Source organism: Crinia signifera, chromosome 4 (genome assembly GCF_055691185.1).
Source record: "Crinia signifera chromosome 4, ASM5569118v1, whole genome shotgun sequence".
NCBI classification, from domain to species: domain Eukaryota; kingdom Metazoa; phylum Chordata; class Amphibia; order Anura; family Myobatrachidae; genus Crinia; species Crinia signifera.
The window spans coordinates 157,574,877-157,593,644 of NC_139220.1; the positions used below are offsets into that span (position 1 = coordinate 157,574,877).

General features: G+C 44.1%; 1 protein-coding gene across 1 annotated transcript in view; it reads right to left on the reverse strand.

Annotated features, from left to right (window-relative positions):
- The window catches only part of WASL (WASP like actin nucleation promoting factor), a 70,877-nt gene that overhangs the window by 20,496 nt on the left and 31,613 nt on the right, over window positions 1–18,768 (reverse strand). Inside the window, exons 4-7 of the mRNA XM_083182851.1 lie at window positions 14,847–14,943; window positions 13,610–13,633; window positions 12,825–12,987; window positions 9,679–9,721 (exon numbers count right to left, since the gene is read on the reverse strand). Of these exons, the coding sequence (XP_083038977.1) occupies window positions 9,679–9,721; window positions 12,825–12,987; window positions 13,610–13,633; window positions 14,847–14,943 (327 nt within the window). The remainder of the gene's footprint in view (window positions 1–9,678; window positions 9,722–12,824; window positions 12,988–13,609; window positions 13,634–14,846; window positions 14,944–18,768) is intronic.

Here is an 18,768-nt window from a genome sequence, read left to right on the forward strand (position 1 = left end):
TGTGGCAGATCATGGGTCTCTTGGTGTTGAGACTTGGGAGACTTCTATCCGACTTCACTATGGGCCAGAGTGCCCTGGTGGCCCTCGGTAGGACAGCGCTGGTGACATTATACTTAGTAACAAAGGGTAAAATTTCCGGCTTGCGGGTAGAGGGGGTTACTTCAGAGTTGGTAGATAGTAGTAGATCTCTATTCATCAAGAGAACCTCCTCTTTCTGTTGTATTAGATGTTTGGGGTCATAACCTCTGTCAGCGAATTTGGACACAAAGTTATCAAGGACCATTGGTAGCTTGGTTTTTTCGCTGGTGATTCTCGCTGCCCTCATCATCTGCGATTTGGGCAGGGCCGATTTCAATGATCGAGGGTGGAAGCTTCTGAAATTCAACAGGGTGTTCCTGTCGGTGGGTTTAGAATAGATGTCCGTGGCAAACTGGCCTGCTTGTAGGGTGACCCGTACATCAAGGTAATGTACTTCAGTGGATGAAAACTGATAGGTTAACTTGATAGGTGATTCCCGTCTATTTATGGATGTCATGGTTGCTTCCAGCTGTTGTTGACCTCCTGTCCAAACCATAAATAGGTCATCTATGTATCTAGTGAGTATCAGGATATGTTGGCTGATGTCTCTGTTGTCAAAGAACATGGTGTTTTCTTGCTGGAACATATAAATGTTAGCGAATGATGGAGAAATCGCACTGCCCATGGCACACCCATTAAGTTGGCGGTAAAAATGCCCATTGAACAAGAAGTAATTATTCTTTTAAGTAAGTTTCATAAGGGTCATGAAAAGATCCAGGTCAAGTCCTTGCATGTCATTGGCCAGCACATGCAAGGACTTGACCTGGATCTTTTCATGACCCTTATGAAACTTACTTTAAAGAATAATTACTTCTTGTTCAATGGGCATTTTTACCGCCAACTTAATGGGTGTGCCATGGGCAGTGCGATTTCTCCATCATTCGCCAACATTTATATGTTCCAGCAAGAAAACACCATGTTCTTTGACAACAGAGACATCAGCCAACATATCCTGATACTCACTAGATACATAGATGACCTATTTATGGTTTGGACAGGAGGTCAACAACAGCTGGAAGCAACCATGACATCCATAAATAGACGGGAATCACCTATCAAGTTAACCTATCAGTTTTCATCCACTGAAGTACATTACCTTGATGTACGGGTCACCCTACAAGCAGGCCAGTTTGCCACGGACATCTATTCTAAACCCACCGACAGGAACACCCTGTTGAATTTCAGAAGCTTCCACCCTCGATCATTGAAATCGGCCCTGCCCAAATCGCAGATGATGAGGGCAGCGAGAATCACCAGCGAAAAAACCAAGCTACCAATGGTCCTTGATAACTTTGTGTCCAAATTCGCTGACAGAGGTTATGACCCCAAACATCTAATACAACAGAAAGAGGAGGTTCTCTTGATGAATAGAGATCTACTACTATCTACCAACTCTGAAGTAACCCCCTCTACCCGCAAGCCGGAAATTTTACCCTTTGTTACTAAGTATAATGTCACCAGCGCTGTCCTACCGAGGGCCACCAGGGCACTCTGGCCCATAGTGAAGTCGGATAGAAGTCTCCCAAGTCTCAACACCAAGAGACCCATGATCTGCCACACAAAAGGCAGAAGTATTAAAGATGCAATAGTGCATAATGACATTACCGGCTTTTCTTCCAATGTTGCAACCAGGTCCAATTTCCTGACCCGGCCGCCTGGATGTTATAAATGCCTGGGCTGCACCACTTGCCAGCATCTATTAACCGGGAATAAATTCCTACATCCGACCACCAAGAGGACATATTCGATCAGACATGTCTTAACGTGCCAGACCACGCATGTGGTATATATCATTCAATGCCCCTGCCATTTGCTGTACATCGGCAAGACAATTCGAGCTTTCAGAGAACGTATGGCCCTTCACCGGTCAGCAATAGGGCAGGCATTATCTGGCAAAGGCAATGACCAACCGGTGGCTAAGCATTTCCGCCAAGCCGGACATAGCCTCACCGATCTCAAATATATGATTTTGGACCACATCCCTCCATCAATTCGCCGGGGGGACAGGGACGGCAACTTGCTGAAAATGGAGGCCAGGTGGATTCACCAGCTGAACACGGTGAAACCACATGGACTCAACGACCGCCTGCCACTGTCAGTATTTCTGTGACCATCCAAGTGACGGAGAACAGGAGTCTGCGACTGACCCCCCCACATCCCTAAACCCTGATGACCATGGTGCCTTCCATATGGCGAAAGAACACACCGGTCCTTCAGCTACTTTTACCAGAGACATCTGGTTACCTATCGTTCCCCACGCAGAAGAGAACTTTTTGTCCCCATTAACATCATTATTAAGTTGGACTTTTTCAGTACTCAGATTTGCCCCCCACCACTGTATGTCTACACAGACCCATACTAAGGAAAAAGTGCTCGTAGGGTGGTGGGAGTTTTGCCCCCCTAAATTTCTACATCTTTATCACTCTGTAACGAATACACTTGGGCTCTGACTATACCACAGCCACTGATTGTGTGCTGTCTAAGTCTCACAGCAGGCTAACTATAGGGGTTACCGTTTAAAATCTTGCACATGGTTTTACCCATAGAATGCCAGTTTCCCTGCACCTTTTTAATCCATGTCTTGTTCATTTTAATGTTTCACTACTCACTGAACACTCGTTCTCCCACTCAGGAGATCTTATCAGTATCCCTTTTTATCTTATTGTACCCATTCTATTCGCCACTATTTCACCGTTCATCCGTTCATTTACTTGTTATTTATTTACTTATTCACCCCACAGACACCTCTGCCTGCAGCGCGTCCACCCTTGTCTCAGGGAGCTGCGCTGGAACGCCACTCCCCCCCCGCATAATGATTCTACAGGAAGCGTTACCCGGGCAACCAGACAGCTTGCGTGTCAGCCAGGCAGGACCCAGTTCACAGCGCGTCCACAACCTACAGTGACGCACTTCCTGCAGCTACTTCCGGCTAGGGGAATGGCGCCGAGCAGCCCCAGGACAACGGGGACACGCTGCTGCCTTATTTAAGGGTGAGTCACCTTCACATCATTGATTGCTGTGTTTTTCACTATTTGATTGTGCCTTGACAAAGGGGCGTTGTTGCCCCGAAACGTTGGCTGTGCTTTTTGCTGCTTTTTTCAATACACCATTTGCATCAAGTCCCTGGAGTGCCTGCTTTTTTGTTTATCTTTTTCAATATTGCTTAGCCGAGCACCAGGGCTGCTGACCTAGGAGAGGAGAGTGCCAGTCCGTCGACAAACTATATATATATATATATATACACATATATATATATACATATATATATATATATATACATACACACACACACACACACACAATAACATGCCTGAGCATAACTAAGTTTACACCATTTTAATAATTTGATTGACTGTCTACAATTAATTTAATGAAGACATTGGTATTTTAGAGAAACTGCTATTATATAAAATATCACAATGTATCTCTTGCAGCTAAATGCTCAGCTATGAGGGTTATGTAATAAGCTGTAATGGCCAGTTAGTTATGACCACATTTTGAGTAGCTATAGTTCAACTGGAAAAGCCATTACGTACAATACAGTTTTTGGCCACAAGATGGAGCTTGAATAATGTGCATTTTATTCATACAGGTTGAGTATCCATATTCGAATATCCGTTATCCGAATTATTCCGAAAACCATACATTCCAGAGAGTGAAATTTATTTATTTTTTGCTAAAAACTTACTGGGGACATTTGTAACAGCACTACTGAGGGCATGATATGTAACTTGAACTATATATGTGCTGACAATGAATGCTTGGCATTCAAATTCAGTGCCCGAGATAGTACACAAATTGTGTTTCAGGTTTTGAAATCTTGTTTTTTGAACAAATAAAGGTAGAATTATACTCACCGATAATTCCTTTTCTTCCTAGAGATCCCATGGCAGCCAAGACCTTGGGATTTCATCCCTCTCCCTTCAGATAGACAGGCTGTTTTTTTCTAGGACCTCCCCCTTCCTGTATAAATGGGTGCACCTCCCCTCTCTCCTTGTCTTTTTGAGTGTCTCCTTAGCTCTTGGTCCTGGAAAAAAAACACAAGGGGAGGGCAAACTAATGGCTGCCATGGGATCTCTAGGAAGAAAAGGAATTATCGGTGAGTATAATTCTACCTTTCTTCTACGATCCCCATGGCAGCCAAGACCTTGGGATAATACCAAAGCAGAAAAAAGGGGGGGGACACATAAGTGCTGAATAATAATTTTTTTATTCGTTCATGATGCTATGGAGAACCTTTTCCCCAAAGTTTGATCGTGACACATTCAGTGCGTAATGCCTGGAAAACGTGTGTATCGACTTCCAGGTTGCTGCATTGCAGATATCCTTCACCGACGCCTGTGCCTTCCTTGCCCATGAGGTCGCCATGGCCCGAGTAGAGTGTGCCTTTATGATACCTGGAACTTCTTGTCCTTCTTGTTTGTAGACAAACGAAATGAGCTCGCGGATCCACCTCGACATGGTCTGCTTTGAGGGGGACAACCCCTTCTTTGCCCCGTCTGTGATTATGAATAAGTTCTTTGATTTTCTTATCTCCTTGACTCGATCCATGTAGATCGTGATACTTCTCACTAAGTCAAGGGTATGCCATTCTTCTTCTATTTCTCCCTTTGGTTCAGGGTAGAAAGCTGGAAGAGTTATCTCCTGGTTGAGATGGAAGGTACTTACTACCTTAGGTAGGAAATCGGGATGTGTGCGTAACACCACTCTGTCCGGAAATATTCTTAAGTAAGGCTCTTCAGTGTAAAGAGCTTGTAGCTCACTGATCCTTCTAGCGGAAGTGACCGCCACTAGGAACAATATTTTCCAGTTCATATACTTCATATGTACTTCTTGTAAGGGCTCAAATGGGTCTTTTGTCAAAGCTTTCAATATCATATTGAGGTCCCAGGGAGCTACTAACGACCTTACTGCCGGGCGTAGTCTCTGGACTGCATTGCAGAACTTTCTTATCAGGTCCTCTTCAGCCAGTTTTTTATTGAGTAGGACGCTGAGAGCTGAAATTTGAACTTTCAATGTGGATGTTGCTAAACCTGCATCGAAGCCTAAGTACAGAAACTGCAGAACCTGGGCTGTGGATGACTGTTCTATGTCAATAGCCGACCCTTTCCAACGAATAAAGGCTTGCCAAACTCGGTAATATGCCAACGATGAGACTTCTTTCCTGGCCTTTAATAGTAGACTGACCACTTGGTCCGACAGTCCTCTGCTTTTTAGTAGCCCCCTCTCAATTTCCATGCCTTCAGAGATAATTTTTCTGGATTTTGAAACAGAACTGGACCTTGGTGCAGTAGGTTCGGTATGCTCGGCAGAGTCAGGGGTTCCTGAATGGCCAACTTCAGGACTGTGGAGAACCATGACCTTCTCGGCCAAAATGGCAGGATCACAATGACTGTTACCTGATCCTCTATAATCTTTTTCAGTACCCTGTGAATCAGTGGGAAGGGGGGAAAGACATACCCCAGGCGAAAGTTCCAAGGAACTGAGAGAGCGTCTACTGCAGATGTCTGCTGATGATAATATCTGGAATAGAATATCTCTACCTTTTTGTTGGAGCTCGATGCCATTAGATCTATGTCTGGCTTCCCCAATTTTGCAGTTATGTGTTGGAATACCTTTGCGTCCAACTCCCATTCTCCTGGTGATATTGTGCTTCTGCTCAGGAAATCTGCCAACATGTTGTCTTTCCCTGGAACGAAGACTGCGGTCAGTGAGAGAACATTTTCTTCTGCCCACTTCATTATCTTTGAGATGACTGACATGAGGTCCCTGCTCCTTGTCCCGCCTTGGTGATTTAAATGTGAGACCACTGTGAGGTTGTCTGAGAAAACCCTCAAATGTTTTCCTTGCATTTCCCGGTAGAAGTGCATTATCGTTCTCCAAACCGCTTCCGTCTCTCTCCAGTTGGAAGATTTGAGACTCTCTGCCCTTGACCATATCCCTTGGGTTGTTTGATGCTCCATGTGAGCACCCCAGCCCGACGAACTGGCATCGGTTGTAACCACTAGGAATTGAGGAAGGGAAAGAGACACCGCTCTCCTCTCCATTTCTGCTTCTTTCCACCACCTGAGCGACTCTTTTACTTTCAGTGACAGTTTTATATTTGTTTCTAGAGCTGTTCTTGCTTTGATATACGGAAGAATGGCCCATTGGAGGGTTCTGAGCCTCCAGTGAGCCCAAGGCACTGTCCCTATGGAAGACATCATCATACCCAGCATTTTTAGACATGTTCTTAGCGGTACATGATCTTCGGCATTCTGTCTTATCCTTTGACATCTCTCTTCTGACAGTTTGACTTCGAATTTTCTGGAGTCTATTATCAGCCCTAAGAATTGAATGGACCTTGATGGCTGCATCTGGCTCTTTTGGAAGTTTATTATCCAACCGTGCTCTTCTAGTGATGTAATCACTATTGCTAGATCTTCCTTGATCTTTCTTTCCGATGATGCCGCGATTAGTAGATCGTCCAGGTACGGCCAAATACGAATATTCTTCATTCTCAGGGCTGCTATCAAAGTGATCAGGACTTTCGTGAAGACTCGAGGCGACGTTGCCAATCCGAAAGGAAGGCATGTGAACTGGAAATGTTGTTTCATTACGCAGAATCTTAGAAACCTCCTGTCTTGATGTCTGACTGGGATGTGGTAATATGCATCCTTTAAGTCCAGTGAGACCATAAAGTCTCCCATCTCGACCCCTGCTAGTATCGATTTCTGCGTCTCCATCCTGAATTTTTTTACATTCACGTAAGAGTTCAATTTCTTTAGGTCCAGGATGGTACGATATCCTCCTGTACCCTTTTTTACCAGAAAGAGATTCGAGTAGAAGCCTTTCTTCTCCTGCTGTTCTTCTACTGGTTCTATAGCTTTGATGCGTAACAGTTGGGATATAATTTTCCTTAATTCTTTCTTTTCTAATTGATCTTTTGGTTCTCTTGATATCCAAAAACGATCCTTTTTTGGAGTATGTAGGAATTCTATCGCGTATCCATTTTGCAGAATCTTCAGCACCCATCTGTCCTGAATGGTATTTTCCCAAATCCTCGAGAACTGGAACAGACGAGCTCCTACCCAGGGACCACTGTGATTGTCATTGCCTGGGCCCTCTCCTGAAGTTCTGCCGAAAGGACTGCTTGGAAGACTGAAAGGAACCTCTTTGACTATATGGTCTTCCTGGTCTGTAGCCTCTTGCTGCTCTATATTGAAGCTTTGCTGGATTCTGGAACTGAAATTTATTTCTTTTCTCCTGAGGCAATCTGAGAGATTTCCCGCCTGTGATCCTATGTATTAACGCATCTAGTTTTGAACCAAATAGCTGTGATCCCTCGAAAGGAAGAGAGACTAATCTATTTTTTGAGTGTGCATCTGCTGACCATGATCTTAGCCATAATGCTCTTCTTGCTGACACACCTGCCGCCATTGATCTTGCCGCGAACGAAACTGTATCCAGTGATGCCTCACAAATGAAATCTATGGCTTTCTGCATCATTTCTAGATTCTTAAGTAAGTACTGCTTGGAGATCTTGTCTTCAATATCACTATGTAGCGACGCACCCCACAATCTCAAAGCTCTGGCTACTGAGGCCACCGATACTCCTGCTTTTAGCGACACAGCCGCCGAAAAATGTAGTTTTCGGAAGGAACCCTCCATTCTTCTGTCCATGGGGTCCTTGAATGAGGCCCCGTCTTCCAGCGGGATTGTTGTTCTTGAGGTTAGTTCGGCCACCGCCGCGTCCACCTTTGGCAGCTCACACCACTTTAGAAAAATGTCGTCCTTTACTGGGTACATACGGTCTACTCTAGATAATTTACCTTGCCTTTTCTCAATATTGGACCACTCCTTAGATATCAGGTCTTTCATTACTTTGTGGACCGGAAAGTTACGGCCTTTTTTAGATCTGTCTTCGAATAAGATATCTTCTCCTTCTACTGGTGTGACTGACTCTTTAATATTCATGGTCTTATATATGGCTTTAAGTATATTTTCCACATTATCAAAATTAAAGACTCTTGTCTCCTCTTTAATTTCTCCTTCCTCTGCAGATGTATTCTCAATTTCTTCTAATAACTCTTCTGATGAGGCTCCTTCGTCACTGAACCCTGCTTGGTCCCTTGACCTTTTACTTCCCTGGGAATCTATAAACTCTTCTTTTGAGACAAAAGATCTTTTCATCCAATCCATTAAGTCTTGTAATATTTTGGGTTGGTCAGACACAGGTTTAGGTTTAATTTCACATTTTTGACACAGATTCTTTCCTTCAGTTGAAGAAAATATTACATCACATGCCATGCAGGTCATATTCAGGTGCTTCTTTTTTGCAACTTTCTTTTTCGGGATAGTAGCTGATTCTTTAACAGGCACACTATAAAAACAAAAAGTATTCTATCACTGCCTTTTGAAAAACAAACACACTAGCCTGCTTTTGTCAAAAACCATACTAGAGCTTACCTCACAGGGGCACTATCAGGCCTAGGGGGGGAAGGCGTATCCATGTTCTAAATCTGCAGCAGTACACCTGCATGATTTTAATATATATATTAATACGTATCAATCCATTCCTGAGCGAATATAATCATATTCAGTTTCCAAATCATTTATGAAGTAACCAGCTTCAATACCTTATCCTCCAGACAACGATAGCTTGCAGGCACGCACTCAGCTTCCTCTCAGCAGCAGCAGAATAGATCTGTAACAGCGCCATCTTCACTTGCTGCACCCAGAATATATAGCCCTTTTACAGCTGTAAGCACTTGCTTGTCATTAGCTATTGCCGCCCAGCGCGATCGCTACCACAGCGTTCGCGCTTGTTTGCGCATTGCATTATGGGCACTGTAGTCCTCCGCCAGGGATTTTCTGTGCTCCGGCGGCCATCTTGCGGAATCCACCGCATGGGATTATGGGACCTGTAGTTTTCCGGCGTCCGCCGCTGGCGTCCCGGAAGTCTGTGTACTGGACACAGAACTTCTTTCTCCCCGCTCACGCATGCTGTAATCAGCCTCCTCTTGCGTGCGGCCAGCATGGAGCTCCCTCCGAAGGCTTCCATTTACCTCTGGGACCCTGGCTCCAATTACCTGAACAGACTCCGTTTTTCAGGCACACTTTCAGGTCAGTTTATGGGCAGGAACCTTGTCAGGTCACACTCCCATGTCGCTCACTTCCCCCAGAGTGAACCCTGTGTTTGAGGCAAGCTCCTAGAAAAATAAAACAACCTACTCTGCCTAGTCTAACTGTATAACTAGGAGACAGGAAAAAAAGACAAGGAGAGAGGGGAGGTGCACCCATTTATACAGGAAGGGGGAGGTCCTAGAAAAAAACAGCCTGTCTATCTGAAGGGAGAGGGATGAAATCCCAAGGTCTTGGCTGCCATGGGGATCGTAGAAGAAAATATATTTCTGTGTATTTCATGGTTGATGTGTTTTTACAGCATAAATGCAAGATACTTCAAAAATCCATCATTGAAATAGTCCGAAATACGGAATAATCCATTATGCAAAATTCTCCTGGTCCCGAGCATTTTGGATAGGGGATACTCAACCTGTACCAATAAAATCATTAAATATGTTTTTACATGTTAAAATGTGTTAATTACAACATACTTACATCAAACCCAGTATTGGGATCCCATCCCACATGTCCAATGTGCCTAAGCAAAATAAATGAAGGTTGATGTTAGCAAATATGAAAATAATCTCAAATTGAGAAAGCATGCAAAATTGGTCATAAACCAAATACATAGATTTGTCAGCGGAGTGTAGGTTTCCTGCTTTAGCACATCAAGCTATAGACAGCAAGAGCATATTAACATGCAGTGAAACCAAACTTCCCAGCATTTTTAGCATTTACCACAGTTTTAGCATGTCCCAACAGCACAGTTTTGGCATGACATACTGGGTTGTGTAATTCCGCATCAGCTGGTGGACTGCATGTTGAATACCCCTACTATAGTGTGCATATAGCCTTTGTGATGTGTAATAGAGATTGGCAGTAACCAAAGAAAAATATGGATTACCCTGGGAGGAAGGAGTCGCAATCTGTGTAGAAATATGGTGGTTGCAGTGCCCAACAGTTTGTAGCAGGGTCCTAATACAACAGTCAGGACCAGTCCATCAGCGTACCAGTTGAGGCAGCCATGGTGGGCTTACCACAAAGATCACACTGTGGAAGAGGAGCCATACAATGACTCAAATCATATATGGGAAAACTGATGTGTGCAAAATGATATATTCTAGATCTGGCATTCCCACACTCAATTGAAAGGAAATATCCTACAGAAACCTGTGCTGGGGAGACAGAGTGGAATATTCAACAGCCTCTCAGATCGATCCCCAGAATTGAACACTGAACAATGGCGCTCAGGACATTTATCAGCATAGCATCACATCTAGGATTACAGTATGTCACTTATGTCTCTCCTTACAGGCTGGTTAATTAGGTCTGGGAACCTCCCTAAACTGCTGAAATCACATTTAGCTTAAATTCATATAACTGTGCATAACTTCACTGCAAAATGACCTAGTATATGGGGTGTCCGCATTACTGACTGCAATATTCGCTATAATATCACTGTAAATATGATGCATTGTGAGGTGGGATTGGCAAGATAATACATATATGTAAATAGACTTAAGGTGCCCATACACGTTACAATTATTGTATACAATATCGCATCTCGGTTTTGCAATGAGATAAGATGAGATGAGATCTAGTACTAGACCTCATCACAAAACCGAGATGCGATGAGATATTGCATACAATAATTGTAACGTGTATGGGCATCTTTACTATCATTTTGCCTAACTATAGTAGCCCCAAGTGACTATGGCAAAAGTCATCTCAAGTCAAAATACATGAAAGAGGATGAGACTTTGGGGAAAATGTACTAAGGTAAGAGTTCTATTGAAGATTAGATTTTGCCTATAGCAACCAGATTCTCTTATTTAGCACCTTTTAGAAGATATTTATCTGATTGGTTGCTATGGGCAATATCCCATCTTCAATAGAACTCCCATCTTAGTTAATATGCCCCCTTCATCTTCCTTGTATCCAAGTGCTTTGATTGTTGGGTTTCATTAACCCACACGTTCTTAGATGTACACGAAGATAGAAGGCCGCGTCCTGCCAGTAATTTTGCCGGTTCCTGTTCCCCAGCCAACCTGCTCAGATTTTTCTGAACTCATTAATGTTCTAATGAATCTTAATATTTCTGTGTGGAAATACTTATACTAGTACACCAAAAGAACCAGACATTAAAATTACCTGGAGTCACAGAAACCAATTAATCTATGACTTATAATAAACAACCTAGTAACACATGACAACTATAACTAATGAACACAATAAAAACTTGCAGGATGTGCTTAAGGACAATTGGGTTTCAATTAGATATAGGTTCATGATGTAGAGTAATTAAGAAAGCTAGAGGCAATCTGAATAGTTTTCAATGACAAGCCTGTAAATCCAGTTAGGGCTAAGGAAATGGTTCTCAAACACCACCATTATAGTTGAAGTTCTAAGGATACCCTTGCTTGAGTCCATGTTAAAGCATCAGCAGCCCTGAGGCAACAATTACCACTTACTGTAACTGTTTATTAGCTGCCTCTAGACCAGGGGTGGGGAACCTCAGGCCCGGGGGCCGTATGCGGCCCCCTTAGCTGTTCTGAGTGGCCCTCCCACCCGTCCGGTGGCTTTGCCGTGAGTCAAGTACAGGGGAATTCTCGCAAGAGGTCGGTAGTTCTCGCGAGATTCCTCTTAATCAACAGCAGCCGGAGACTGTCAGTCCTATTCAGCGGCAGCCGTTGGAGCGTGGGACGGCTGCAACAGGACAATTTGTAAGCAAAATTTTTACTTATGGCCCCCGAAGGATTTTTTCCCCATACAAATGGCCCTTGGCACAAAAAAGGTTCCCCACCCCTGCTCTAGACTGTTCAACGCACACCTCTAACTGAATAGCTCCAGGGCAGGTAACCTGGGAAAACAGACCATGTAATTGAACCAACAACTCATTGAATCTGTCCATTAAGGAGTTGTTTAGTAGAACATATTATCAAAAAGACAAAAGAAACTAGCGGGAGACTTATTTATCAATATACACTTAAGGCCTTCATCCACTAGTGCGAGGTATCGCATGCGGTAACTCGCATGAGATAACCTGCTAACTCACCTGGCATCTCCTGGGCGGCTGGACTGCATACGATACATTGTGTACAGTCCTTTTGCATGCAATGTATTGTATGTGATCCCAGTTATGGCTGCGGGATCTGATAGATCCTTGCGGCAGCCCATGAGATCGGAGATTGCAATGCAATGTGCATGGGAAAACGCCTAGCCTCGCAATCACAGGAGAAAAAAAAAATCACATACAATGTGACATTTCATGCAATCGCAATGCTTTGTAGGAATTGCCTGAAAAGTGCCAATATCACACTAGTGGATGGGGGCCTTTAGGTTCCATGCACTTTGGGGAAATGTGTATTTTGAGAAAGGAGACTTAGAGGTGAATGCTGCTGCCATAGCATTTAAACGCTGGCAAATGTAGCCAGATTTGCTTCCCTTTCGCTTAAAAGTGCTCATTACCCTATGGGATAGCAAACACTTTTGTGCGAGATTTTGTTGCCATAAAGTGGAGTGTTGGGTAGATTTCACTGGGCAAATTTGTTCCCCCTTAGGCTTTAATACATGGCTAAGGTAAGCTTGCACGTTGAATCAATATAGCATCTGCTATTCAATAGCAATATATGTTTACATACTGAAAATTACTGGGTGTTCCAATGTCTGCTTTGGTGAGTTTCTTCTTCTTAGGTTTTCCTCTTTTCTTCTCTTTGTTAATAGGAATGTTATTCACTTGCGAACTGAATCTGGTATTAATTTCAGGATTTTTGATGTCAACAGTTGCCATAGGCAGACTTGGCCCTGAAAAATGTAAAGCATGTTATAAGTAAATGAATGCACAAAAAGTCTGTATACCTTTCTACCCCACCTCCCCCCAAAATAAGTCTGTGGTGGGATTCATTAAAATGTACCACCAACACAATCACAGATGGGAGAGCAGTGGGTAATTACAGGGCTCAGTATATATGTAGTAGGTACGTACAGCTCCTTATCTACTAGCCGTGTATGCAAAGGGTGCAATGTCGCTCCCTCCTCTCATACACCGAGAGACTGTCACTGACAGCCCTTACCAGGTTAATTATTCCCAGGCAGAGTACCTGAAAATAAAATTGTACTTCTGGTTTGGGACGTTAAGGAAAAAACAATGGGGCTTATTTACTAAGATGGGAGTTCTATTGAAGATGGGAAGTTGCCCATAGCAACCAATTAGAATCTACTTCTTATATAGCACCTACTAAAAGATAATATATATAATCTTATTAGTTGCCCATAGCATAAGTCATTAAATACTATTATGTGCAGGAAAAACCTCCACACCAGCCATTCACGAAGACACAGGTAGATTTAATAATGTTTTGTCTCGTAGTGCAAAATAAACTATTTGATTTGGGGAGAGTTATAGGAGATGCACTCTACAGCTTACCATTTAGTGGATCCCTCTTTTTATCTGTGAAGAGAAAGAACATTAATCTCAAAATGCAAAATAAAAGGTGTGAAAATTATTTGTCTTATTTTTCACTTAAAGATCATTTTAGACGCAGAGTGAGCTTCTTTATTCCAATCCCAAAAAGTTGAATCTAGTAAATTATTCCCCTTTCAGACATACTAACCGGGATTTTAAACACGGTACAATCCCGGGTCCATTGCAGGTGCACAGGACATACGCTAATCCTGGGATTACGCAAATCATGTTAAAAATCCCCCCCCCCCAAAAAAAAGAGTATTAACTTGTAACAGTAAAGAGAAATGCAGTGGTATATAAAACAACCTGCATTTTAATATTGAAATAGGTGTGCCCAAATGAAAAAGGAGACTACGGTCGTAAGTAAAGAAAATTTTAATTAAAGAATTTTTAATTACAGTTCAGGTGTGATATTACAACCACACATAATTGACATTGATGCACTGATGTAGGAAGGGAGTGGATGGCTGCAGTGTAAAAACTCCTGGGTTACTGACTGATCCAGTTTTCCACAGTATCCTGCAATAACTCTTCAGAGGTGAAAAGTTGATCTGCGTGATTTTATTTTATTTTTTAAGGGGCTGAAGATATGGGAGTCACATGGGGAGATATTGGGGCCATATGGAGGATGTTTCAGCACCACCCATCAAAATTTTGCCTGCAGGTCGAGGGTCTTATTGGCCACATGAGGCCTAGCGTTGTCCTTGAGCAGCACTATCCCTTTCGAGAGCTTGCCTCTGCACTTGTTTACAGACACCACCAAAATATGAGGCACCGTGCGAGACACTGCTCCAAGTACACCGCCTTCATCCTGCGATAAATTACTGAAGTATGCTCACCTTCTGCGTGAAAAAGATGAAAGCAGCTCTTTGTGCTGATCTGGAGTAATCCATCATGCATCCTACTGCGCAAAGCAACTTTCCAGGAATGAAGAAACTGAAGTATAGCCGTTTACTACACATGCGCAACTGGGAAAAACACAGCGCCATCTAACGGCAAACACACTAACCCACTGTGATTAGATACAACACCGCTACAGCAAGTGTCTACTTTTCATTTGGGCACACCTTATACATACTCTTATAATATGACTTATGTAAATATTTGGTAAACACTATGCCAAGCAATAATCATGTAATACACGCAATATAGCCACTCAGGTATTTATATGTCTACACTAACAATTGTAGAAACATACCAGGTTTTTTTGGACGTCTTGCAAGCAATTCAGATATTGCTTTTCTGAATCTTTTTGCTTCTTCTTCACTTGCAAAATTAAGACCAATTTGACATGCCTGCAACATAAAATAACAGGAAAATATTTAACCGAAAAAAATAATAATAATTCAAAAGCAGTATTTAAATCTGGCAACATACTGGCCGATGAAGCAAGAAGTGGGTTCATGGTCCAATGTGGTTACAAACCTAGTGAACAAAGTGGCCACTGTCTTGTTTGATGCTTGGTACAAAAAATGTATGGCATTACTGGCCTGGTGTGGGTTATAGGAAAAGGGCCAAAAAAATAAAAAAGGTCACCATCTGACTTCATTTACAATGATCAACAAACTGGACCGGTCTCTGATTGTTATGGTTTAGATAGACAATGTCTAGGTCGACCACTAAAAAATGGTTGACACACCTTAAGTCGACATGGCTGAAAGATTGACACAAGCTTATGGTCGACATAGGCAAGGTTGACTAGAGTTTCATACTTTACTATCCAAGTGGGGATAGAGTGGGAATATAATATATATATATTATATGTATATAATACCCCTTTCAGACAGAAAAATCCCAAAAACCCAGGTATTTCCTGAGAACTCAGCCAATCAGCAGCCGCCCAGTCCTTTGAATGGGATTTCTTTCTATTCTCGCGCCGCGCACCCGGTCTCTCCGCATCTGCTGTCCCTGCTCCTGACCCTGCCTGCCGCAGCGCCGCTACATCTGAAGAGGCTGAGGCTCTCCCAGTGCACAATACAGATTACAGCCTGCACCTACAGGTACCCAGGACCGGACCCTGCTCCTGTCACTCCCCCGGCCGGTCCCCACTCCCATCCTGCCGCTCCCCCCCCCCCCCCCCCCCCCCCCGCCTGCAGCTACCCGGATTATTCATGTGATAACTGATTTATCACATGTAAAATATGGCACATCAAGTGCCAAATGTTATCAAGCTCCCCCCGAGGAGCTGCCGGTGAAGCTCAGGGTAAATCGGGTCTGACTTGTCCTTAGGACAAGTCTCCCTAGTGCAGGGGTGGCCAACCGGTCAGAGGTAAAGAGCCGAAAAATATCGGTAGTCAAGCTAAAGAGCCGACATCATGCGCGCGCCAAAGGCGCATGCGCCAAAAAAAGGGGCGTAGTCTATTTGGACCCCTTGGGTGGGTGTGATACAAATATGCCTCCAATAGTGCAGTGCCAAATATACATATGCCCCCAATAGTGCCAGATACACATATGCCCCCCACGGTGCCAGGTATGCACCACACGGTGCTGGGTATGCCCCCACAGTGCCAAAAAGCTGGTATGCCCCCACAGTGCCACAAACTGCTATGCCCCCACAGTGCCACAAACTGCTATGCCCCCACGGTGCCACAAACTGCTATGCCCCCACGGTGCCACAAACTGCTATGCCCCCACAGTGCAAATTTCCCAGCAGCAGCACTCACCGTTGTTGCTGCTGCTGCAAGGCGGGGAGAGGACAGTCTGGTGTCCCCCTGCAGTCCTCCTGTCATGTCACCGATGGGAGGAGAGCACAGCACACCACGCGTCTCCTTCCCCCTCACTTACCTGTGACTGGACCGCCCACCAATCAAAGCTCGCTGGCCGGCTCCTGATTGGCTGCTGGCCCACGAGCTCTGATTGGCGGACGGCCCAGTCACAAGGATGCACAGTAAGGGGTAGGAGAGATGTGCGATGCGCGCTCTCCTCCCCTCAGAAGGAGAAGGGATTCAGGGAACCGGCAGCAGGAGGGACTGGGACAGATGGTGGGCGGCGGGCAGCAGGAGCCGCACTTTACAAGGGGGAGAGCCGCATGAGGCTCAAGAGCCACAGGTTGGCCACCACTGCCCTAGTGTATGGGGGCCTTTAATCTCGCCCCAAGCTTTGATAAATACCTGCAGTATTTGTTACCGCCAAACCCGATTAGTTAGTTTTTGTTAATAAAACAAGTCCATCAACCTTGCATAAATTCTGTCTGCGTGACCAAGGGAAAGGTAAGAAAAAATCCCTGTCACAGTTTCATTTCAGTTGTGTTACAGTATCTTTCTTCCTGGCCCAATGTAATAAATTCTCTAGGTCAACCATACCCACACATGAACATAGATAGCAGTATTGTAAGAAAAGCAACCACTCCATTCTTAAATTACAATGCATTTGCTATCAACACTTCTTATGATAATAAATTCTAGTACTCAATTGTCCTTTCTTGTATTGATGGGAAACCTGTAACCATTCGCTACGGATTACCAATGATATGGTCTTTGGTACAAAAAAAGAATATAAGTGATTGTACTGACCTCAGGTACATACACAACGCGGCTAAATGTATGTGGACATCCATACATCACACCAATATCATTTGTTGAACATCCTATTCGCTAAGCACGGACAATAATAGAGACCCGCTATAACAGCACCGACTTATCTGAGACAACTTTAAATTAGATTCTAAAACATGGCTGCCGGAACTTTCGTCCATTCAGAAATGATTTAGTAAAGTCATGCTCTGATGCTGGAGCGTTAAGGCCTGACTTGCATTCATCCTAAATGTTTTTAAAGTGGAGTACTGGGCATGTCAAAGGAATGTGTGTTTGGCTGCGCAGACAAGAAAACCAAGTTTTGACCAGGGTTGACACAGATGGCAAAAACAGTAAGGGAGGAGCCAGGGGATATGGTTATTGGGTCACCAGCAAGTTGTTAGTCATTAGGGTGACACCATTAGGTCGACATGCAGGAAGGTCGACAGGGTCATTAGGTCGACAGTCAAAAGGTTGTCATGGGGTTTTTCACTGTTTTTTGAGCCGACAGGCAGTAGTTCATGCCCTATCATCCACTAGGGCATGGTGGGAGAATAAAATAGTGTGCCAAGCGTAGCTGCACCGTACCTGAAGCTTGTTGAGCGCAACGCACTTTAACTAGTGTACTTTAAGCTGTGTCCATGTCGACTGTGTTGACTCAGGTAAAAAAAACACCAAAAAAAAGTCGACCTTTTGACTGTCGACCTAACCTGTGTCGACTTTATGACCCTATCGACCTAACCCATGTTAACCTTCCTGAATGTCGACCTTAATGCATGTCAACCTAATGACTGTCTAACAACTTGCTGGTGACCAACTGATCCACACCCAGAGCAAGACACAGTGGTTAGAATGAGAGCTGGATAGCATTGCTGACAAAATGGATCATCTGTGGAGCATCTGACAGGGAGAGAATTCCAGGTAGGAACCAGGATTGGCAAAATCTTGGGAGGCAGTAATGGGAGGAAATAATCAGTTGGCAGGAATGGCTGCATATCTTTTTGGAGCAAAGTGGAAGGGAGGATTCAACCATATATGTAAATGAGAGATGATTGGGTGAGGATTTTGTGCAAGAGTGAGAAGCTTGAATTGGGATCTGAAGGGGAAAGGCAGACATACTATGTTTAATACAGGAACAACAGAGGTAAACAGTGCTGCCTTAGAGAGAGTAATGCTGGGTGCACACCAGGACGACAAGGGTCCGATCCATCAATCTAGATCCAATTCCGACCGATTGGATGTAGATTGTGTGGTGATTGGGCTTTTTTCTGTCCTGGTGTGGACCGATACCGATCCGATGCGTGGTCCCGCGGGTCGGTCGTTATTCAGATCCTACCTGCAGCAGGTAGGATCTGATTAACGACCATACTCCCGGGTGTGGGTCGCCATCGGATCGGACTCGCTCACAGTGCACATCGTGAGCGGGTCGTGCCCCCTCGCATCATCACCGGGTCGGAAGAAACACTGACGACCCACTCACGATGTGCATCGTGAGCGGGTCGTCCTGTTGTGTACCCCGCATTACCCCCTGGGTGTCACCAACACCCTAGATGCAATTTCGAAAAAAAAAGGGGGGGGGGGGGGGGGTTGGAGGAAACCTCTCATAGG